The following is a 23,559-nucleotide window of genomic DNA, read 5'->3' as shown; positions in this document are numbered from 1 at the left end:
TGATATGTCTGGACATGCTAGTTTCAGGCCTAAGGTGACGTCGAGCTTTGATAGGCTGACTGCCCTGATCTGATCTCTGAAGGAGAAAGGCTCAGGATGTGCTCCAATACACGTCTCGCCCCCCACATTTTGATTCATCATCGCTGAGGCCGAAAGCGTCCAAGGAGCCCATAGACCTGAACTGTCGGCGCCCTGATGGGAGAGGCGTCCAGCATGTCGCGATGGGCTGCTCCAATTCATGAATATGCCATCAACGAGGTTAGAGGCAGTCAGAACCTGGCTTTGCTTTCGAATATGCAGTCCATGGATTTCAAGCGAGTGCGTCTCCTTCACCTCGTACTGTTCCACTTAATGTGCTTCCGAACTCTAGCAATCATTTCTTCTCCAATCTACTCTTCGCAAACTTCTCGTGCCATTTGTTAACCTTAACTTCTTTCTTCTTGCCCTCGTCCTGCAGTATCAACTCAATAGTATCCTCAATCTTCGACACAGCCGTCAAACTTGGTTGTGGTATAAACGTCACAGCATCATCTGCCTGCGTAGGCCCCGTTGAAGAAGGCTGCAATATGAGGATTGGATTCGAGGTATTCTTCTGCCGCATCTGGTATTGCTTCGTGCCGTGGCATAGCATCGCGTAGCCGGGTGTTGTAGCTGTCGCCGGGGACGAGGTGATGGTGAGTCTGGAAGGGTTAGTGGGGTTCAACAAGGGCGATGGGCTGGAATTCGTACGTGGGGGGATCTTCTGATTCTAGGAGGGCAAGCAGCTCGGGCGGGAGTTCGAGGAGCTTGAATGCTTGTTGGGTGTGACTTGACGAGAAAGGGATATCGGTGGTGTATTGTGTCGCCATTATGCTCAATGATCGTGTTGTCTGATTGCAACGCGATTTTGAATAATGGTGCGAAGCTCACGTCGATCTCCGTAGAGAATTGTATTAGTGGGGTGGACGCGAGACTACTTGCTGTAGGCCTGCGATATTATCGTGATTCCGTGAAGAATGCTGTCCCGTTCACCTGCAATGTGCATAAGAAAGAGCCAGATGTTTCCTGTTGGACATTCGTTTGGCGGGGTTGAAGAAACAGCGTGTTTACAGACAATTTATTAGCCAATCAACGCGTCAGGAAGAGTCTCGGAGCCACAAGCTCCAAAATGCCGACGCCTCAAATCTAAAGATAGCATGGGATGACGCTGGAGAAAAGTGTACCGTCCTGTATCCTAAACCTCAGCTAATGCATGCAGTGCAGCGGTGGACCAAGTCAATGCCCCAGACATTTGCCTTTGATTTGACAAGCTGCATCCCGTCCTGCATCCTGTTTGCCTGCTGGCTGCATCGCAATCAGACGAGTCAACGAAGCAAACAAGCCACGCGAGGAAACTCAACGCGTCGATTTGTTTTTCTGCCGGAGCACACCCAACGCTGACCCCATCCAACCAGATGCTCGCCGTAGAAATATTACAACACACCCATCGCCGCCCCCAGGACGACGCTTACGCTTTCAATTGATCCGCTTTCATCGAGGGTCCTTCGCTATGCCCGACGAGGCCAATTGAACGACCCGGACTAACCTTCGACGACTTCGACCCTCTCGACAATTTCCTGGACCTGCAGTACCTGCTAGGTATCGTCCATAATGGTTCGAGTCACCGACGAGCTGGCTCTGTCGCAAGACGAAGTCAGTCTTTACTACACCACCGATACAACTCTTGGACACCTTCCAGTGCTGGTCTTCCATGGTCCATCTACGACTACAAACTCTACTCTCAACAGCTCCAGAATCCAAGTCCACGTATACTCCGCAGCAGGCTTTCAGAGCTATCCGCGCATCACCATCTCCCCGAACTCCCCCTTCTACCAATCCGTCAACCATCTGCCGCGCGACAAGCAGGGAGACGAAACATGTCGTGGTATCGCATTCGGCCTGCTGAAGTACTTCAAGGAGCTGCCGGAGGTGGTGAAGAGTGGTGTGATTGTACAGTCTGCGAGCTCGAGAGGAAAGCGACCTGGATCTGCGCCAACACTGTTTGCGGAGCAACATGCGGCGGATCTGGCAGCGTCCATGGTTCGTGTGGAGAATATTGGGGAGGTTTTGCGAGACGTCGAAACTGCTCTGCGCCCACAGAATATCCAGCATGTAGATGTTGACCTGGTACTGCCTCCAGGCTCGATCGCGCCATTCGAAGAAGTGGACCCGGAGGATCAGATGGAAGATGAGGAGCTGCTTGACCCAACTCTGAAGCAATATGGAGCTTATGCGCCGTTGGTTAAGCTGTTCGGAGAGGTGGCATTCCTTCCTACCTCGAAATTGCGCCGAGCACCTTCGAGACCTACATCACTTAATCGAACGAGGTCTTTCCTGAAGGACCAGAAGATGGCTTTACGAAGAGAGATGGGAGAGCTGGTCGATACTGAGGAGAGATATGTGATCAAGATGCACGAACTGGTCAATCACATCGCAGACGACTTTCGTGACAAGGCAAAGAATAAGGCATTTGGAAGTTTCAGTCCTACAGAACAAGATTTACAGAAGCTGTTCCCTAAGTCCCTAGATAGGATACTCCAGATCAATTCTGCGTTTCTGGCGGATATTCGGAAGGTCATGGATGACACTGAGGAAGATGCTATGCAAGACCTGGAGGCTCCTGCGGCCGGCTCTACGGGATCTCGATATGGCGGAACCGGACGACTGAAGGATCCAACTGGAGCACTTGCTTTTGCCAAAGTACTGTTAGAATGGTTCCCGCAGTTCTCGGACTGTTACCAAGATTACATTCGAGCCAGTCAAGACTTTCCACAAATTATCAGCATGTTCGTGAAACAGCAATCAAGTTTCTCGCAACGCGTACAGCAAACTGGAGAGCAGAGACTCCGTTCCGCTGTTATTGAGCCTGTCCAGAGATTGCCTCGGTACAGTCTCTTCATTGACAATATAGTCAATTACCTTCCAATACTGCACCCAGCTTTACAGTCAATGCTGAAGGCTAGGGATATCATCACTTCGATATGCTCGCTTGATCCACCCGCAACAGACAAGTCACAAGTAGTCAATCGATTAAAAAATCTGATCGAATCATGGCCAAGCTCACTGCATCCTCAAGGTCGACTCATCACCGCAGTTGACTTCGCGGAGCTTCCAGCGCCGTTTCTCACCTCCACCACATCCTTCCGAGAAGGCATGTTCCTGATATTTGCAGATTGTGTGGTAGTCCTCAAGAAGGCAGTCCAATGCAACTTATCTGCTCGTGGACTCATGGCTGAAGTTGACAAGCCATCAGCTGCAAGTATGATGGCCTCGATCACTGCCAATGCTGGTGGACAAAAGAAGACATTCGAGCTTGTGTTCTCGGGTTGGCATGTTCTTGGTGATACTCGCTTCACAATGTCAGATGATGGCCGGCTTGTATCCATGGTTTCAGTGCACGAATTGAAGGATGCTGGAACTGGTCGGGAGCGCAACTCGTCTGCTGCTACTGTGCGCACATTTATCTTGCAAGGAGCTTATGATGGAAAAGCTTTGAAGTTTACTGAAGAGATTACCAAGGCGAGAGTTGAGGGTCGGTTTTCAGAGAAGGAGAGAGAAACCGACAGGTGGTCTTTGCGGTCCATCAAGCTTGGAGCTGCGGAAATAAATCTCCATACTTCAGTTTTCGAAGAAGGAATCGACACCCTAATTGAAGGTCGGAAGGAACCAGCACCAATTAGAGTTGTGGTTGATCATGCCAAGGGTACCAAGGGAGCCCCCGTTGGTCATTACGGTGTTGACATAGTTGCCAATGTCAATGCCCTCCCAGGCGGGCTGACGTATAGACTTGAGGTTGATGGTCTTCACGATAGGGTATTTGTTGATGAAGTGGTAGCTGAGCACTTCTTACCCACATTCGCAAAGCGAGGTACGTTCCCCCAGAACGACTTAAGACGTCAACTAACAAGTTTAGTGAACGAATTGCTTCGATCACAATTCCACATCAGCAACCCCGCGTTGACAACCCCCTTTATCTCCACTAATTGCAAGATCTTGAAGTCAATCGCAATCCTTGCTGAAGGTGATAAGTCAAAATCATTCCGACCAAACTCTCCCGTCAAATTACTCTCGTTTCTGTCCAGTGGGTTCAATAGCTCAACATCGTCTTTCCATGCTGGACCAAGTCCACCTAAGCACCCTCGAACTCCAATTCTCGGCAATGTTCCAACAATGCAAGCTCCACCGTTGACCAGATCAAACAGCAACAAATCTACACATTCTATCCAGGATGTTGACCTCCGAAGCAGTGTTCGTGCGGACGAGAAGCCCAGAAATCCTCTTGTTCGCTTAGAAGAGACTTTCACGGGTTATATTTCTGCACTCCTAGTACGGAAAGGTAACATCGTGGGGAGAGTATTGAGAAATCGCAGCACTGCTGATGAGCTTGCTATCAACGCTGTATACAACACTTTCATTGAGAATCCTTTCGACAATAGACCAGCTTCAGAAGCTTCAGTCGACGTACTCTTCGTTGCCTTTGAGAAATACTTGAGAATGGCCTGGAAAGACCAGATGGGTCAGGTCATGTCATCACAAACTTTGGATGAGCTTCAGGAGAGAGCCTTGAAGTTGATGCCAAATGACTTCGCTGACTATGTCCGATTGGTCTTTGGTGAAATGGCTCCTCAAAATCGGAGAGCATTCATCGCTATCATCAAATTACTGGCGGACTTGTTGGATGGATGTGGAAACGACGGTGACCGTGGTGCTCTAACCGCCGCATTTGCCGAGCTTCTTGTCATTGATGGAAACCCTCACGACTACATTAATCTGCTTGACCGTATGGTGGAAGACCAGGAGCGCCTCTTTGAGGATATTGGACCCGGAGCGATTACTTTTGGGGGTGGCAATAATTCTGCCTTTGGTTCCATTTCTGGTGCTCGATCAAACCATTCCGCCAATGGTTCTGTTGCGTCGAATGCATCTTCTTTCCGAAGAAGATTTGCTGACACACTACTTCGACAAGGCAGTACCAAGGATAATGATCGACCATCTGTATGGCGAACCTTGAGCAAGTCAAGTCGGACCACTGCTACTGGTGACTTTCTCGCTACGTCCAGCTTGTCCAAGGGATCAGTCATGCGCTCAAAGTCTATTGAGTCTCCAGGTAGACGTCCAGTTTCTCGAGACAGACCAACCATATTGGGTGCCTTCGATGAGCGTCCGTCCAGCAGCGGGTCACCTTCTAGACTCAGCACTATTGGAGCTTCGCCACCACCAGAAGAGAAGCAGGAGATAACCAAGTCTTTGAAGAAGAAGCGACGAAGTTCCCTATCTGATCTAAAGAGTCTGATGGCAGCTGCAACTCTTGGCAACTCGCCAATGTCTATGGAGCGAAGGGGTTCAAAGTTCAACTCATCTCCAAGAACACCTTCGCCAACCAAGATTCCAGTCGCCGGAGGTATCATGGACCGGAATCGTGCATCGATGTATAGAACCGGCTCACCAAATCAAAAGGAAAACTCACCTCTTATGTTGTCAAGAAACATTGGCAACCTCACCGAACGACCACAGAACATTCAGTCAAATCCAGACGTAGTAGTAATCAAGGACCTCTGGACAATTAATTCCAACAAAGGCCATACCAAAACCCCGTCTCTCTCCTCCAACATTCCCACCCTCATCGGTCGCGCGCCCTCAGCCTCCCGCCCGCCAACCACACCTGGGAAGCCATCTCCTCAAAAGCTGCGTCTCCAATCACCTCAGAAACTCCGCGAGCGTCTGCAAAATGAAGCCAAAGCCATCAACGAAGCTGAAGCATCACTCCAATCCGAACTCTCCAAAATCGGCGCCGAGATGGCAAAACTCAACGCCGCCTCCTCTTCGTCCTCATCCAGTAGCAGCGCACGCACATCTGACCTCCAAAAACTCACCTCCTCTCTCCACACCCTCGAATCCCGCATCCCAACCATAATCGCCGACCTCACCTCCCGCAACGAAACCATCAAGTCCGACCTCGAGAAGAGCCTCCAAGCCTCCGAATACAAAGTCAAGGGCCTCGATCAACTGTACAAGGAGAGCAGTGCGGAGAATGAATTACTCTATGAGAAGTTTAATGGGGAGTTGGGCAAGATTGTTAAGGCGCTTAAGGGCAAAGGCGAGAAGGAGGAGTTGGTGGGGAAGTTGAAGGAGGCGAGTGAGGAGACGGCAAAGACGAAGAAGGAGAATGCGCGGTTGAGGAGGGAGGTGCTAACGCTTAGGGCGTTGTTGAAGGGGAATGAGTGAGAGAGTGAGAATTACTTGAATCAGCGTGATACCTTTCTGTTGAGTTTATTTCCATGATGGATGGCTGGCGTTCTGAGCGTGTCTGTTTGGCTTTGATTCCGAGATATATCGATCTCCTGGGCTGGAATGGTAACGTCTGGTTAGCATTGTATTCTGGCGTCTTTGGAGAGGATCATCCTGTTTGTCTATTGGTTGATCCATGTACATCCATGAACTTGACTGGAGCGAGGATATAAAGCAAGAACGGGTCCTGCGGATTGCCTGCCGACGGTCATTCTGTCTTGCGGGAGCTACGAGTTAGTGTACTTGTCTTGATCAATTATATGGACAAATGATGGAATGGAAGGTTGAATGGGAAGTCTCGCTCGAGGAGAGGATTGTTGCTCGATGTACAGTCCATTGCACTGCACAACCCAATCAAGAAGAGGCAAAACAGATAATGTAGATCATGAAATCACGAACTTGATATAAATATACCGTTCTATTTCTTCTCAAATTTTCTCTGAGAAGTAATTTTCTGTCCCGTGTGCGTTGTTATTCCCAAGAAATGCTTTCCCGGCGAGAGACAAAGAGAATCGTGGCGATCGGTCAGAACAGTCCAAATCACGTTACCACGTCTTCACAGGTAAGGTAGGTACTTTAACAACTGAAAATCCTAAGGCTAAAAGATACTGTAGCTCTCCTATGTTTAGTCAACAACACCCATGACATCCAAATCTTACGGCCGATAAAGTTGAGCCTCACGCCATGTGTTGACTAGGCGCACTCGTCATCTCCGAGAAACCCCTCGCTTAGCCCTGTCGGGAAGAGAAAAACCTTGACAACGCGCGATGTGAAAACTCCACTCAAACTTGACGACATCCACAATTCACACGCATCATATCATGAAAACCGGCCCGAATATCATCCACCACCGCGGTTCGTTTTTGTACAGTAGTATCACAGCCAACAGTTTCTTCACAAAACACAGAAAGCTCCATTCTTTCATTCCAGAATCAACTCAGCATTGCGACATATGCAAGGAGTGGGGGCTCGGTGGGGGATCAGACCCTTATCTTCATCTCAATCGAAGACGAAGTCTTAGATAGAATTGAGTTTGAGCCGAGGTACAAAAGATATTTCAAATCAGATATCTCGTCTGTTTGGCTTTCAAACAAAAGGAAAGTGGATACGATGCTCTTCATCCCAGACATCCTGTTCCATTTGCGCTCCTTCGTGCTAGCCGCTGCTCCCCCTTGGGAAACCGCATTGAGGCTCGGTCGTGCCGACTACGACATCGGCATCTCGCTCATCCATGCATGCATGCATACTTTGTTTCTTACCTTAACGTTCTTCTGCTATGCCACGTTTCTGTCGTTTTTCGGTCCATTGGACGAACCGTGCACGAATGATCCCGTACATATTCTAGATCTTAGTGGATCGACCCGTTTGTTTTTGATTCGGATGGGCCCATTGTTATCCTTTTCTTGTTTCTGTTTTGAGAGACAAGATGCGTTTGTGCCGAGGTACAATGTCACCTTCGTTTGTGATGAGATGGGGTTTATCCCTGGTAGGGAAGGGAAAAGAGGGTTTTCGGGTGCTTTTGTGGATCTTGCTTTATATTTTGTGTGAGCTTTTCATGCTGAGGAGGTTCCTCCTCGGGAATGGATCGATGAATATATGGATACAGTGTCCATCATAGTGCCGACCACTCTGTCGGTGCACCTTCCTTATGCTCCGCTTGATGCTGGCTGGGTGTTGATAAGTACTTGACGCCCCCTTCCCATTCCAATGTTTTCGTATCGAGATTTTCTGATCTTGCATCGCCGTCACGCTCGTTAAACCGTTTCCTACCGGTCAGCTCACCGGCACGATACATTTGTTTATATCGACTATATAATTATACAACTACCAAGATGGTAGCCTTCCAGGAGCCCGAAGCGGGCAGAGAATCTCTCTCGCTTCAAAAAGAGTCAGGATGGGAGTCAACTTCGCCTCCAGGGACAGCAGTCAACACAGCCGCGCCTTCACGCACCGCTTCCGTTTATGATGAATCCTCTTCCTCCCCCGCCGTCCAAGACAAAGCGCAACCAGACCAAACTATCGACCTCGAAGCCCAGGCAAACGAGAAAGCCTCACCAAATCCTCTCTCATGTATTGACCCTGTCACCCACCTGGTCAGCTGGGATGGTCCCGACGACCCAGAGAACCCCATGAACTTCCCACGAAGCAAGAAATGGCGAATCACAATGGTAACAGCCATCATGACATTCTGCGTCTCGTTTGCCAGCTCAGTGTTCAGTACCGCCACTGAAGTCACAGCTGTGAAGTGGGGTGTCAGTCTCGAGGTTATGATTCTAGGAGTTTCGCTTTACGTGTTAGGATTTGCTTGTGGTTAGTAATACTGCACTCCTTCCAGTCTCTCACAACAACCATTACCATTGAATGAGAGATACAATGGACAAGAAACTGATATTCTTTCTCATCAGGCCCTCTCGTCTGGGGACCTCTCTCCGAAGTCTACGGCCGCACCCAACCCCTCTTCCTCGGCTTCTTCCTCTTCACCATCTTCCAAATCCCCGTCGCCACCGCCCCCAACATCGCCACCGTCATGATCTCCCGCTTCCTCGGAGGCTGTTTCGGCGCCGCGCCCATCGCCATCGTCGGCGGGACCTACGTCGATTTCTGGGACACTTTAGATCGCGGAATCGCAACTGCTGGTTTCGCAGGCGCGACGTTCATCGGTCCCATTGCTGGTCCTATCATCGGCGAGTTCATCACGAGTAGTTATCTGGGGTGGAGATGGACTGCTTGGATCACGCTGATTATGAGTGCGTTTGTGGGGATTGTGGGACTGTTCACGGTGCCGGAGACGTATGCGCCTATTTTGCTGAAGCGCAGAGCGGAGAAGTTGAGGCATGAGACGAGGGATTGGGCGCTGCATAGTCAGATTGATGAGCAGCCTGTTCACGCGAGGGCTCTGTTGGAGAAGTATTTCATGAAGCCTTGGGTTATGCTGATTAGAGAGCCGATTGTAAGTTTTTCACCTGACATTTCCCTTCTTGTTTTTTTTACCCTTCGCTTGTTCATCCAGAGAAAGAAACATACACTAACTCGCACAACACAGCTCATGGCAATGACACTCTACTCCTCCCTCGTCTACTCCATCCTCTACCTCATCTTCTTCGCCTACCCCTACTCCTTCCGCGTCATCCGCGGCTGGTCCAGCACCCTCGCCTCCCTTCCCTTCCTCGGCATATTCGTCGGCATAGTAATCTGCTGCATCTACATCGCCATCGACACCAAAACCCGCTTCAACAAGCTGCTCCTGGCATCCGCTAAGCCTTTCATCCCAGAAGCCCGCCTCCCTCCAATGATCATCGGCAGCGTCATGCTCCCCATTGGACTCTTCTGGTTCGCTTGGACCTCGGATCCGGATATACATTGGGCGCCGCAGGTGGTGAGTGGTGTGTTTGTGGGGTGTGGCATCTTCTTGGTGTTCTTGCCGAGTCAGATTTATATCGTCGATACGTATCTTTTGAATGCGAATAGTGCGTTGGCGGCGAGTAGTTGTGTGAGGGCGTTGATGGCTGCGGGCTTTCCGCTTTTCGCGACCTATATGTATAGGGATCTGGGTGTGGATTGGGCGACTAGTCTGTTGGGGTTCTTGTGTCTCGCGATGATGCCTTTCCCCGTGCTGTTTTGGAAGTATGGCGAGAAGTTGAGGATGAAGGGGAAGTTTGCTTTTGCTTTGTAGAGGGTGATTGTTGGAAGCAGCCGGTAATGTAATGTTGGAATGTAGACAGGAGAATAGATGCATAGCGTTGGAGTTTGAGAGTGGTTGGATATTGCTGCATGTTATGGCACCGAAGTAGATTTATACATAGACATAGACTAGATGCCCCGCTAAACCAGTGGTAGATACCCATCTCATAGAATATACCGATATCTCGGTCCAGAATTCTCCTCTCCCTGTCCGTCGTCGTCCTTTCCAGGCTCAACAACTCCGTACTTCTCATCTAACTTTTTGTTCTCCCACTTCAGAAGGAAACGCAGGCCCAAAGCCAACGTAGCGTTGAACAGCATGAATGCGGCACAAACCCACATCCCCTTCCGATACAATGGACCTTCACTCTTGGGATACAACCTCGTGCCAAGAAGTGGTCCACATTGTCCAATGACGTTCAACATCGCGATACCAGTCCCTCTGCGAGTATCACTTCCTTGATTATTCAGTACCCAAGGCAGGATATTCCCAATTGACGGAAAGATCCCAGCAGCTGCGAGATACACGCCTGCATATCGTGCTCCAGTGCTGGTAGCTGCTGCGAGCATGATGTAACCTGTAGCACCCAGCAAGGAGAGACAAGTAATCATGAGACCACGCTGGGATGTCTTGTCGGCTATTCGACAGGTGATAATGACGAGCAGGAAGGCCAGGAAGTACGGCGGTGCTGAGAGACCTTGGGCGTTGATCTTGGTGAATCCCATTTCTGTGAGGATGGTTGGTAGAAAGACGGGGAGTGATGCGAAGGAGACGTTACAGGAGAAATACATCAGGCCTGTTATCCATAGCTTTCATCACAGTCAGCATTGGCCTTCGAACACGTGGACAAGGGAATTTACCTTGATATCAAGCAATGTCGCCCTAACATCTGTCCAAGATGGTTTTCCTATCCTGCTCTCACCATCGCTGCCAACTTGCCTGAGTGATCGTGCTTTTGCGACAGCCCGCTCTTCCTGGTTCAAGAACTTGGCTTTCTCGGGACTGTCGGGCATCACGAACCAAGTGACCACGGCTGCTACTACGCATGGTAAACCTTCAACCAGAAAGAGTAATCGCCAGGATGAAATGCCTTTTGGATCTCCAGACGTGATACCATAAGCAAGTGCACCTGCAAAGCAAGTTGCCAGCGGAGCTGCACTGAGGAAGAGACCGCAGCGGAAACCGAGCTCGTTCCTTCGATAGAAGAATGAGAGAAGGAAAGGAATTCCTAAAATGACTGTAAGTCTAGCCCACTGAACACTTTCTCGTGAACGTACCTGGCGAGAAGCACGCCTCAAATACTCCCAAGAAAAATCGAGCTGCCATCATACCCGCCCAGCTATATGTCGCCGCTTGGAGTGTTCCACACACTGCCCACCCCATGACAGTAAATGCCGCCCATTGATGAGGGGGTATGACTTTCCACATCATCCCTAGTGGCTCGAATAAGATGTATGAGATGTAGAAAATGGTCAGGAACCATTCATATTGGCCTGGTCCGAGGTTGAATTCCTCCTCCATTCCTGCGATGCGTGCATTACTGTTCGTGGTGTTAGCCGTAAGTCTACAGGAAGGATATGTTCGTGAGGTCCTACCCAATGTTGGAGCGATCCAGATATGCTAGGAGATCTGGAGGTTTCATGTCAGTTGCTGGATTGTAGAAGTGGAATTTGATCCTGACTTACACAAAATCATGACAAGCGGTATTAGATGCCTATCTATCTTCCGCACAACTCGTTCTTCCAACGCCAAATCGTAATGGCGGGGATGTGAAGAAGTATCGTGGGTCTGCGAGGCAACCTCACCATAGTGCTCGATATCCTTTTCTGGATCTTCTTGTCTCGGGCTCCCAGCTACCCCATGTTCCGGGCTCTCCATGGCATCTTCCCCCTTTTGCTTCTTGCTGAAAATTCCCATATTCGAGTTGCTGGACGGAATCGTCAATGTCTTGGAAAGATTCTTCCACAGTGGTTGTTGAACAAATCTGCGGGGTCAGAAGTACAAAGCCGGTAAGAAATAAAAGTTATGGCAACACAGACTTAGCTTTTTGCAGAACACCTACCGAAATCGAGGCAATGATGCTCTCGTGCGTGGATCATCATAGTGGTTTCCCGTGGAAGCATAGTGTGGAGGGTTGACAGCTCCACAGAACTGCCGATCCGGGATGGATACTTCCGTCCTTGGGAAGCTTGTGTCATTGAAGCTTTTTGCGAACCTTTGCGGGGAATGAGTTGATTCCCGAACCCGGAGATGTAATCATCTGACTTTGAAGTTACAGTGCTCGGAGTTATGTTTGGGAGCAGTCTGTCGCAGGCTGAAGATGTTCGACGTCTCTGGCGGAAGGTAGGAGGTTGGATGACTAAGCGTCGAACTTTGCTTGCCTTTCTGCCCCCCCCCCCTGTTCCCCTTTGATACCAAATCACTAAAATCTTCCAGGCCGTTAGAAGAGTATCTGAGACCGGATTGTTCGATCATTATGCTAAGAGAGATTCTCTCCTTTGACCATAAAAAACACCAAGCAAACCTTCCTTATGCGAGTGCCCATCGAGGAGCTGGCATTAGAGCCCACAGCAACTAACATACCAGAACAAAGTCGTCACAAATCCGGCCGCATTGTTGATTTGTCAGACTATCTGTGATTTATGCTCGTAGGTATCTCGTTCAAACAATTTCAAGGAAGTGGTCAACTCACGACTATCTCGGTGGAGTCAGAGCATGAAGTGATTTGTTCGCAATACCAGGAAGCGAGGCGCTTCCTTTTCCGCTCGCCTAACTGTTTTCTTCTTGTTTTAGTTCATAGAACCTTAACCAGGACATGGAACTCCCTCACTAATTATGTATCAGCAGCATGACATTTAGTCCTAACATTATGATCGAGAAAGGCCAAGAAACCTTCTCCACGATTCTGAGCTTGAAAATCGCTTTTCATTGTCTCTTCGCCAGGTAGTCTATTGTAAGAGATACAAAGATTGTTAAAGAGCGAGGCTCCGTGGCGATGGTTAACGAAGTAAAGACTCGTGATCCCCGAAAATCACTGAATCAAGCCCAACTTTTGCGAGAATCACGCCCCAAGATAAGCGAAATTCTTGCTGTTGGCCCTGCAAAACGTCGTACAGGGTACTCAGTAGTGCTGCATTAGTGCTTACATAAAACGCGATGCTCTTACCCTGAACAACATATGTTCTTTCGTAAGTTGATAGCACCTGTCAAGAACCTCTGGTGAGGGTCGCATCGAATCTTAATTTGATAATGTCAGCGCGGAAAGACTTCTTGGCTCTTTGGAAGTCTCCGGGTAAAGCACTCAGACAGGAGGTGATAGATGAGCCAGAGCCACACGACGCGACCAAGGAGAACAACGATGCGATACCTGAAAATAAATATGAGTACACCCACCTTCCAGAGGATGGCCACTACATCCGTATCCTCGAACTTCACGCAGGCGATAAAAATGATCCCATTGTCTGCGATTTGAAAGACACACATCTGAATGAAACCGTGGATCAGTACGACGCCCTGAGCTATGTTTGGGGAGAAGAGGGGACTCGAATCGCGATCCAAGTCAACAATGGTAGGCTTGAAATTGGACCAAGTCTCCACTGCGCGTTGCGGTATTTGAGATACCCAGATAAATCACGTTTTCTTTGGGTGGACGCCATTTGTATCGATCAATCGAGCTTTTCCGAACGAGGAATTCAAGTGCCTCTCATGTGCGAAATTTACCGCAATGGTACCGCGACCATCTGCTTCCTCGGGCCCGAGATCAAGACGACGGGGATTATGTTTAACATGTTAGAGAAGCTTGCCGAAGAAAGCAAGACAATTAATTATGACAGCTTCAACACTCCGGAGACACTACCGGCTTTTGTCAACCATCTTCCCGTTCACAAGGTCAATACTAAACTCTACGATGAATTTTTCGCAGACACCACAATCGTAGACATCGCATCACGGTCGTGGTGGTTTCGAGCTTGGACTGTTCAGGAATTATTGCTATCTTCGAATGCGGTCTTGATGATTGGCAAATACACTATCACGTGGGAAAATTGTAAGCACATCTCTTCAGAATTGTTCTCTTCTCTATTCCCTGGACAACGATAAACATCTTAATGTTCTTATCTGCAAGAGGTGCAGCACAGATAAAAATTGGTTTTGACTCAGGCATAGTTCGTGCTGCTACTGACCATGGACTTAACATCCAAATATGGAACCACTCTGTCCTTGGTTTTATAGTAAATCCAGTGGTCGTGCCATACATATCCATGCGAGCCCTCACGAACCGTTATCGACTCCCCGACCAGCGAGGCACACCTGCTGTGGACCTTCTTCGTCTCTTGGTACATTGCAGACACCGCGAATCGAGAGATCCGCGAGACAAAATATATGCTCTCCTAGGAATCCTCCGCGATGCGCACTCCGAAGCTCTGAAGCATCATTCTCCCGATGCCCCTGAGATCAAGATCGAGTACAAAACGGACGTCCGGGAAGTCTATTGCAAGATTTCCAAGGAGATCATCGCCAAAACCAATACTCTCGACAGCCTGGGCGTTCGTCCCAGGACAAGTCTAGACTTGCCATCATGGGCGACAGACTGGAGCGTTACGGATAGAATAGGATCTCCTCTGACGCAAGACTCGCTGGACAGACCCAGAAAGACCCACGCAACAAAGCAATCCAAGGCCGATGCCTCCTTCACGTCAGACACATCTCGACTTATTCTGAGTGGCTTCGAAGTCACAACTATTACTGCGCTATCGGAAGTACTCCCTGCTCCAGAATTGGAGAACGTTGCAGGAAGTAGGATGTTGGTGCAACTGGAGAAAGATATCAATTCATCAATGCCAAATGTTGATAGGTTCCAAGCCTGGCGAACCCAAGCTTCATCTCCGGAATCTGAATCCGTGGTTGTAACAACAGGCTCAAAGCTTCACACAGTACTGACCAAGACAAGGATGCATTTCGCGAGGTCCGCATATACTGTCAATAGCTTCGCGATAAATTCTGCAGCTAATATTGCCCTATGGACAGTCATTATACTCTGGATTGTCAAAATCATGACCAAAACCTTGGTCATTCAGTACTTCAGCTTCGAGAAAGATGGTCAGTATATCATGTCCGCGTTCCACACTCTGTTCCGTTGGGAGAAGTTCGTAGCCGAGCAACAATGTACGAATCCTGGCATCGAACCTGGCGAATTGTACTGGCAGACCTTGTGCTGCGGCACATATAAGGACTCGGGACCTGCAGAAACAAAACGATCTTTTGAGCAATGGTACGAACTGTTGGAACCGTTGCGCAAGTTTGTGAGGAATTTTGGCTGGGTTAGCAGAACGTTCCCCTGGATAGGAATTGCGGTATATATGCGCGCAACGTGGGACACTTATGGAGATTTCTGGCCATTTATAGGTGCTTCGCAGCATAGACGGTTGGGGAAGCTGGAGAATGGTTGGTTGGGAGTGCTTCCTGGGGACGCGAGAGTTGGTGATATTGTGGTTCTGGCGAGGGGAGGAAGGGTTCCGCTGGTTGTGAGAAAAGAAGAGGTAGAGGAGAAGGAAAGGATCTTGTTTGTTGGTGAAGCGTATATCCATGGTATCATGGATGGAGAAATCTGGGACGAAAAGAAGTGCGATGAGATGAAGATATGGTAGAGACTAAATGTGCCTCCAATGGAATGGCGAGTGTACAGGTACATCTGCAATTCAGCAGTGAGGTGTCACCTTATAAGGAAACAGATATTGAAATTTGAATATCTTGTTGCTTTCAGATTTGGGGATTCGAGCCAACTGGAAGTGGAAACAGAAAGAAATGGATCAAAGTAAGAAACGGCGGACAAATCAGACTTGTTGGATCTTGCAATGATATCTGAAAGCGCCGTGCTGGGATTTAGATCTCGGCCTCCAACCGCTTAGGGAAGTATGTCTAGTTTCCAAGCTCATTTACATCGGAATATTTTTGCAACCTTCCAATTGTTTGACGGTTTGCCAGACCTTTGTTTTGATGTTCCTTTTGGAGACTCGGCAAGAACGAGCCAGTCAGGGAGCTGCCCGCGATTTGCGGCCGCTGAACGCCGTCATGTGTTTGTCGTGTTTGCACAGCTGCACTTTTGGCCTCTTCCTTGCTTCGACTTCAAGAAAACTCAATACTTCCACCCCGCGTTACTTTGGATCCCTTGCTTGTGCAACTGATACGGGGCTCGAATGGGATAGCTCTATCTCACGGTGCTACAAGAGCTAATACTAGCATCCCTCCCTCAACGTCCACCACCTTCAGCCATCAACAGAATCACCATGAATACCCCAGGATCAGCTATGGGGCTCGTCAAGGTCGCCAAGTTACCTATCATCGGGCCTACAGATCCATTTGCCAAGGTTGTCAAGACTTTGTCCTTGTAAGCAAGCTTCAATTGGAGTTTGCGACAGCTTACTGACTGCGAATAGCTATTTTGTCGACGAGCTCCATGTACCCTCGACCTTCGAACAGCTACGAACCACATCTGCAGGGAACAAAATACGAGTCTTGGTGGAACATCTGGTCGTGAATGTTACAAATCCAGCTTTGATCAATGCTCTATTGTCAGTATTCTCAAGCCTGCCAGCGAACATTTCTCATTGGGTTTGGATAGAACGTTGAAATGGCACTTCTCAACCCTCGAAGTCGACGATCGCGGATTGAACGAAACTCGAGCGAACGCATGCGAAATTGTAGCCTGGCGATTCCTCACACGAATATCAGAACGCGATGCGGTGGACTTCTGCTTGTACGAACTGCCAGAGGTGCAGCCGCCGGAGGAAGAACCACAAACTACAGATCCATGCGGCTCGGAAGCCAACGAACATTCGATTCTTCTACCACAGTTTAGGGCGAGGGATCCTACTGTTCCTGTGACTCCTGCAAGACCTACAAGTAAACGGGTAGAAATGCTGCGATCAATTTCGCATATGGGCTCCATGTCGATTGTGCCGGAAGTAAACCCAGAAGATGAGGATGACCCGACATCATCGTTCACAGGACTGAATGCATTGGAAATTGCTGCTGTGGCAGATTGCAAGAAGTTCATGAGTCAGAGAATTGTTCAGAAGATCATTACTGGGATCTGGAATGGAGACATCACCTTCTGGGCTAACTTGAGCGTTCACACGAAAAAGAAGCCACAGTTCTACAATAAGAAACGATCAGACTGCTTCACACGGTTGCGAGTACCGAGGTATATCAAGGCATTTGAAGTCCTCTTCTTTGCAACGTTTCTATTCCTCTACTATGCGGTCATGGTGGAGAGAAACCAGTAAGTGCTCAAAATGACCTCGTTTGGTCGACATGCTGATCATGGCAGATATGAAATCACGTTCCTCGAAATATTACTGTATATTTGGTTCGCGGCTTTTGCATATGACGAATTGGGAGAATTCATCGATGCGGGGTCAATTTTCTATGCTGTTGATATTTGGAATGGCTGTGACCTCATTATCATACTGATTGGAATAGCCTTCGCGATCACCAGTAAGTTGCACAATGTTGATTTTTGTGGCAGGATCTAATATTACATAGGAGTCGTTGGACTAATCAAAGACACTGAGGATCATCAACCCATCACGGACACGGCATTCGATATTTTGTCATTGGAAGCACTGTTCATGGTTCCGAGGTGGGTTATCTTGACGGAGTTGTAGATGATGGCTAACAAGCCTAGAATCTGCTCACTACTGAGTCTTCATCCGTACTTTGGAACTCTGGTAAGATACTTGACTCTCCGTCCGTGCACACATTGTACTGACTTGGCTAGATTCCATGTTTGAAAGAGATGGTAAGGCGTTTGGTTCGTTATTGAAATATTGTCTAACACTTTTGCAGGCCAAAGATTTTGTGAAGTTCATGGTAGTCGTGGCAGTCTTGTACATTGGTTAGTCTTTTTGATCTGCTTCTTCGAATGGCTGCTGATGCATCGCCAGGCTTCCTAACGACCTTTACTCTTCTCGCTCGAGATAGTTTTGGTTTAGCAGAAATGAGTTGGATTTTGATCAAGGTGTTTTTTGGTTCAAGTTACTTGGGATTTGTAAGTCTGCCGGAAATCCTGTAGTGCCAGACTAACTTCTATCTAGGATATCATGAGTGATGTAGGCTCCCGTTTCTCAATAATCGAATGTCACTGACCTTCTAGATCAATCCCAAACTTGGCCCCCCTCTCATGCTCATTTTTGTCTGCATGACAAATATCCTACTCATCACGTCCTTGATCAGTATTCTAAGTGATAGCTTCTCCAAGGTTATCGCACATGCACGGTTGGTGTCGTTTTTTCCGTGGCCTGACACTCGCTTACCTTTACGTGTAGGGAGGAATACTTGTTCGTGTACTCAGTCTATGTTCTCGAGGTATGCCAAAGATTCCCCAGATATTTCTCTGCTAACGTATTCAGGCATCGACCAGTAATAGACTCACGCACTTCTACCCACCTCTGGTATGATTGACGCGCACTAAACACTTCTGAATGCTAACAATTCCTAGAATCTGATACCTCTGATCCTCATTCGCCCTTTGCGATTGTTCCTCTCGTCAGATGACCTTCGACGAACACGAATAGTGATGTTGAAGGTCACTCACTCTCCGATCGTAGCCGCAATCTGGCTGTTTGAGAAAGCACATGAAAAGGTTAACGGCGGGGCTCTGGCATTCTCATCCATCGGTCCCGGCCTTGCAAGGCTCACGACCGAATCCACTTCATCCTCCAAGAAGGGGAGACCATTCCTCGCCAGTCGCAGCGGGAAGGCCAACTCGCAGCATTTCCCAGATACACCAGCCGAGGATGGGGCTCACAGTCCCACGCATGAGAATCCCATCAAAAGCAAGAAAGTAGGCCCAACGGTCATGGTTGATAATACTATGCTTGAGCAGCAGGTTCAGGATCTGAGTGTCAAGATTGCGGAATTGACTGCATTGATCATGGCTTCGCAGGGGACGCCTCAGGAAGAATGGTCATAGGATCGCCAAAGCAGGCATGAGATGGAAATCAGACACCAAGGCATGAGCGACTTTGTATACGAAGGACAATTGGGAGTCCCGTGATGTCCATTGGCGTTTTGTCGAAGCCTCTGCGTACCAGTCATGGGGCCCTTTTTGGTTATGATAATGACAAAAGTATTTTCTTGGCCTGAATCAGGATGTTCTGCTTCCCACTTTTTTTCACCCAAAATATTGTACCCGCCTATCATGAACGCATATTCAAGACCTGCCCAAGTTTCCTCTCAAGTCTCATCAGTAATATTTCAAGTGCTTCCTACAAAAGCATAGCACCAGGTCGTGTATCTGCGAGATACTTAGAAAACAAAACGCCGTGACCCACCTAAAATGCCCGGAGAGAAGTCCCCGAAGACCCTGATTTTTCAGATCTACACATCCTTGTACCTGCATACTGGTGCCCGTAGAAGTGGGCTCGCAACTTGGCCGCGAGTGTGCTTTTGCAGAGGCTGTTTGCTGATGACGACCTCACGACTGTACTGTCATCTCGAAAAGTGGGCAGGAGTTGGTCCGGTTCAAGAGCCCTGTTGATGGACTGGGATCAGCCTTGTGGGGTCTGCTTGGGGACTAGTGTTGGACGGGAAGGGCACCAGGGGCAATCTGTGTGGAGCTTGAGATCTGGGATTTTGGAGGGGTCCAGGGCGATCTGCTGTTTTTATTCTTGATTTGTTTATTTGTTTATTTGTTTTGTTTTCAAGCGAGAGGGAGGGAAGGAGATGAAATACATGAGCAGTAGCTTACATGTGTATATAGATAAGGTAGGTTCTTAGAAAATACACTAGGTGGACACAACCAAACGCTGACAGTCAAAGGCTAAAAAGGGCTTGCTGACAAATTTCCAGCGTAGAGAGCGACCTGGAATTTATACTTGGTCAATTTCTCGCCAAATTCTCCAGTCATCCATTGACTTCTTTGATCGATCCCGTCTTTCACCTGCCCTGCACACAGATACCAAGTGTACGTACCACATTCAGCATACGAAGGGAACTGGTTTCAAAGGGAGATTACCTAAGATTCAAGGTTCTTTGCTGGCCTATCGCACCCACATGTTAGATCCAGATCTACGGGCCGGCAGGAGTTTGGTACTGAAATACTTGATTTGGGAGAGCTGTATTGGGAACTCGCGGAGATCCCTACTAGAGGTATTTGAGGATCTCGGTTGGGTTGAGGATCTTATTAGAAGAGTGACTCCCCACGTTGAGAGGGAGCTTGAATATATTTTCCCTTCACAAAAGAGAAAATAAGAAAATTTTAAACCCAATCACGAGGCATTCGCAACACCAACTATAAGAGTTCGAAGTCTGACTTTCACACTTTGGATATAGCCACCGTTTTAAATCGATCATCAACATTCTCGAGGTCAACAAAATCCTAAACGGACATCATCGCCGCCATGGCACCATCACTCCTCACCTCCCCCAGCTCCCCTTCCTCTCCCACAACAGTCACAACCTCAACAACATCCCACACCACACACAACAAACCACCCATCCTCCGCACCCCCTCCCAACCACTAACCCTCCCCTTCACCACCCTCGACGTCTTCACCTCCACCGCCTACTCCGGCAATCCCCTCGCCCTAATCCGGATCCCCTCCCCCCTCCGGCACCTAATAACGCAGACCCAAAAGCAAAACATAGCCGCGGAATTCAACCTCAGCGAAACCATCTTCCTGCACGAACAACTCGACCCCTCCATCCCCGAATGGGACGTCGAGATCTTCACCACCGACGCTGAACTCCCCTTTGCCGGCCACCCCGTGATCGGGACAGCCGCGTATGTTCTGGGCGTGTTGGGTGCAGGTGGTGGGAAGGGCCATGGGAGGGGGAAGGGGAGGTTGGTTACGAGGGCGGGAGGCGTGGATATTGCGCTTGTGTTTGATGATGAGAGGCAGGAGCAGGAACAGGAGGAGGAGGATGGGAATGCGAATGGTGGCATCGTTGAACCGAATATGTCGACGCGGGTGTCTGCTGATGTGCCTCATAACGTGCATATCCATTCCCACACCATTGGAGATCTCGAACGTCCTATTCCTGGCTTGTCACATGTACCGGCTATCTGTAAAGCGGAGCTGCAAGCCCCTATTGTGAGTATTGTCCAGGGCATGACATTCCTGCTTGTTCGGCTGGAGAGTCTGGATATGCTGGGGGCGGTGCAGCTTGGTGGCGAGGATGTGAGTTTCCATGGGGTGCTGGACGAGGGGTGGAGGATGGGGTTTGTGGCGAAGTATTATTATGTTGTGCTTGAAGAAGGAGGGTGGACGAATGGTGGGGTGACGAGGGTGAGGAGTAGGATGTTGGAGGTTGCGATGGAGGATCCGGCGACGGGGAGTGCGGCTAGTGCGTTGAGTTGCTATTTGGCGATGAATGGAGGGGAGAGTGGGAGGAGAAGGTTCGAAGTTACGCAGGGAGTGGAGATGGGGAGGAAGAGTGTTATTGGAGTTGAGATTTTGGTTGGTGAGAGGGATAAGGGCAGGGAGATTGAGGGAGTGAAGATTAGTGGGAATGCGGTTGTGGTTATGGAGGGGAATTTGAGGGTGTAAAGGAACTCTGATAGGTGATGAGGACACAAGAAAGAACTTATAGGTAAAAAATCAGATAAACAAGACGCAAGTTTCTCATTTTCGCTGATTTCGTCTTAGTATCTTCATGTAAACAGGCACCGCTTCAGTCTGAACTCTACATGAGCATTTGGCAGAGTCAGGTTAACCATGCATGAAAACACTCTTTGGATTCTCCAAGGCTTGACAAGCAAAGAGGATGGTGCAGTGATTACTAAATCCTGGCATTGGAGCGCAGTTCATAGATAGAGATGGTTTACGAGGGGCATTTGTTTGGAAAGGCGAGGGTTAAGCGCCAGCGAGCTGCATGATCTCGGACCAGTTCCCGACCAACTTCAACCACAAGTGACCTCAAACCAACAAGGAGGCGCGCGCGTACACAATACATAATCTAAGTATGCTCAACCAAAGCGAAATGCCTCTCTTCAACCCCATTTCATTCAAAGTAAAGTCCATAAATTCAGGGCATCAGGATGCCAATATTCGAGCTTCATCGTCCTCCTCAAACCATCGCATCTTTTCACACAATGCCCGAATCACCTGACATTCCCCCAATGCTCAATTCAAATCACGATTTATCCGAACCTAAAACCGTTAATAAAAGTCCATTAGAGCCACTCTACGAACGAAGCTGGCTCTTCGACATAGAAAACTGCGAAGAATACCGCCCCGGCGGTTTCCACCCCGTCCGCATCGGCGACAAACTCGGCCCCTCCAGCCAATTCCAAGTACTCCACAAACTAGGACGCGGCGGCCTCGCAACAGTCTGGCTATGTCGAGACCAGGAAACAGAGAAATACGTCGCGTTGAAGATCATTCTTGCCGATGCATCTCAGGAAACGTCTTCAGAGCTTAGATTCGTGGACCAGAAAGAGATAGATTTTGGAGAGGAAGGCGGAGAGTATATCGTTGTTCCGAGGGAACACTTCTGGCACGATGGACCTAACGGGAGACATCTTTGCCTGTTGCTTCCCGTTTTAGGGCCGCGAGTTTCTGCTGTATGGTACAAGTTTGAAGATCCTGCGAGAGTTTCTCGAGATATTGCATTGCAAATTACGCGAGGACTACATTTCCTACATAAGAACGGAATTTGTCATGGTGGTGAGTTCTTCACAAAGATAATGCTGCATGATATCTGCTAATGCTCTTTTTTTTTTTTTTTTTTTTTTTTTTTAGATTTCCGCCCTTCCAATATCCTTTTGAGACTTAAGGGCTTTGACGAATTAAGTGAGGATGAGTTGATAAAGCAGCTTGGAGAGCCGGATAAAGAGCCTCTTCTGACGATGTCCGGAAAGAATCCAGCACCCTCGGGACCGGAATATTTGGTCGATGCCCTTAGTCTAAATCAATTGGATGCTCGATTTATATCAAGTCAAGTCTCTATCATCGACTTTGGGGAGTCCTATGATATGTCCAGCCCACCTGAAGATCTGGGGATCAGGGCCGCCTTCCGCGCGCCCGAGCTCTTATTCGACAATACCATTGGCGTTGGTTGTGACTTATGGGCTCTTGCGTGCACACTTTTCGAAATTCGAACCGACAGTCCCCTCTTTGAGAACTTCATGAACGACGACGACGAGGTGATCATGCAGATGGTGCCGCTGCTTGGGAAACTCCCTGAACCTTGGTGGAGCTCTTGGAAAGCACGAGGGCGGTGGTTCGAGGAGAATGGAGCGCCATTGATTCGTCCTAAGACAGGGAGGCCGTATATGATGCTGGATACTATTGAGGAGCTCCTCTCTGGCGGCTCACCATCCTGTGATGATTCCAAGGGAAAGATGAATAAAGCAGGGGGCTTCGTTGTTGGGATTGAGGAAAGCAAGATTTTGGGAGATCTTCTAAAGGGGATTTTGCACTATGATCCGAAGAAACGACTGAGTGTCGAGGCTGTGTTGGAACATTCTTGGTTTAAAAGATAGTCCAGGTGGCTCGCTCGTCCTTCGTCTGCTACATAACAATATACATCATCACAAAATCCCCTATCCCGCAGAAATTTTGGCGACC

General features: G+C 48.7%; 8 protein-coding genes across 8 annotated transcripts; 6 read left to right on the top strand and 2 right to left on the bottom strand.

Moving 5' to 3' along the window:
- Nucleotides 1–373: 373 nt before the first annotated feature.
- On the bottom strand, nt 374–848 carry ONS95_010908 (uncharacterized protein; the record flags this gene model as incomplete). Its single annotated transcript, XM_058504493.1, has 2 exons — nt 374–680; nt 730–848. 2 exons carry the CDS (start codon nt 846–848, stop codon nt 374–376), a joined length of 426 nt encoding a protein of 141 aa, XP_058359049.1.
- Nucleotides 849–1,032: 184 nt separating this feature from the next.
- Nucleotides 1,033–6,940, top strand: ONS95_010907 (uncharacterized protein). The gene is made up of 2 exons (XM_058504492.1): nt 1,033–3,886; nt 3,932–6,940. The coding sequence occupies exons 1-2, from the start codon at nt 1,630–1,632 to the stop codon at nt 6,241–6,243; spliced, it is 4,569 nt and encodes a 1,522-aa protein (XP_058359048.1). The 5' UTR covers nt 1,033–1,629; the 3' UTR covers nt 6,244–6,940.
- A 1,198-nt stretch (nt 6,941–8,138) lies between these two features.
- ONS95_010906 (uncharacterized protein) lies at nt 8,139–9,979 on the top strand (the record flags this gene model as incomplete). Its single annotated transcript, XM_058504491.1, has 3 exons — nt 8,139–8,616; nt 8,712–9,256; nt 9,350–9,979. 3 exons carry the CDS (start codon nt 8,139–8,141, stop codon nt 9,977–9,979), a joined length of 1,653 nt encoding a protein of 550 aa, XP_058359047.1.
- A 173-nt stretch (nt 9,980–10,152) lies between these two features.
- Nucleotides 10,153–13,145, bottom strand: ONS95_010905 (uncharacterized protein; the record flags this gene model as incomplete). Its single annotated transcript, XM_058504490.1, has 6 exons — nt 12,819–13,145; nt 11,674–12,768; nt 11,584–11,617; nt 11,266–11,528; nt 10,849–11,216; nt 10,153–10,797 (listed from the first exon to the last, which is right to left on the bottom strand). Exons 2-6 carry the CDS (start codon nt 11,903–11,905, stop codon nt 10,153–10,155), a joined length of 1,542 nt encoding a protein of 513 aa, XP_058359046.1. The 5' UTR covers nt 11,906–12,768; nt 12,819–13,145.
- Nucleotides 13,146–15,932, top strand: ONS95_010904 (uncharacterized protein). Its single transcript, XM_058504489.1, has 2 exons — nt 13,146–14,033; nt 14,153–15,932. Exons 1-2 carry the CDS (start codon nt 13,238–13,240, stop codon nt 15,631–15,633), a joined length of 2,277 nt encoding a protein of 758 aa, XP_058359045.1. The 5' UTR covers nt 13,146–13,237; the 3' UTR covers nt 15,634–15,932.
- A 340-nt stretch (nt 15,933–16,272) lies between these two features.
- Nucleotides 16,273–18,959, top strand: ONS95_010903 (uncharacterized protein; the record flags this gene model as incomplete). The annotated part of the gene is made up of 14 exons (XM_058504488.1): nt 16,273–16,373; nt 16,423–16,557; nt 16,608–17,267; nt 17,316–17,482; nt 17,531–17,627; nt 17,673–17,715; nt 17,766–17,786; nt 17,834–17,882; nt 17,932–18,035; nt 18,082–18,096; nt 18,141–18,262; nt 18,313–18,352; nt 18,397–18,438; nt 18,486–18,959. The coding sequence occupies 14 exons, from the start codon at nt 16,273–16,275 to the stop codon at nt 18,957–18,959; spliced, it is 2,070 nt and encodes a 689-aa protein (XP_058359044.1).
- A 1,429-nt stretch (nt 18,960–20,388) lies between these two features.
- Nucleotides 20,389–21,537, top strand: ONS95_010902 (uncharacterized protein; the record flags this gene model as incomplete). The annotated part of the gene is made up of 1 exon (XM_058504487.1): nt 20,389–21,537. One exon carries the CDS (start codon nt 20,389–20,391, stop codon nt 21,535–21,537), a length of 1,149 nt encoding a protein of 382 aa, XP_058359043.1.
- A 545-nt stretch (nt 21,538–22,082) lies between these two features.
- On the top strand, nt 22,083–23,474 carry ONS95_010901 (uncharacterized protein; the record flags this gene model as incomplete). The annotated part of the gene is made up of 2 exons (XM_058504486.1): nt 22,083–22,656; nt 22,732–23,474. The coding sequence occupies 2 exons, from the start codon at nt 22,083–22,085 to the stop codon at nt 23,472–23,474; spliced, it is 1,317 nt and encodes a 438-aa protein (XP_058359042.1).
- Nucleotides 23,475–23,559: the final 85 nt, after the last annotated feature.

Source organism: Cadophora gregata (genome assembly GCF_030347475.1).
Source record: "Cadophora gregata isolate MNR1 chromosome Unknown scaffold_5, whole genome shotgun sequence".
In the NCBI taxonomy this organism is placed as follows: Eukaryota; Fungi; Ascomycota; class Leotiomycetes; order Helotiales; family Ploettnerulaceae; genus Cadophora; species Cadophora gregata.
This window is presented reverse-complemented; position numbering and strand designations above follow the sequence as displayed.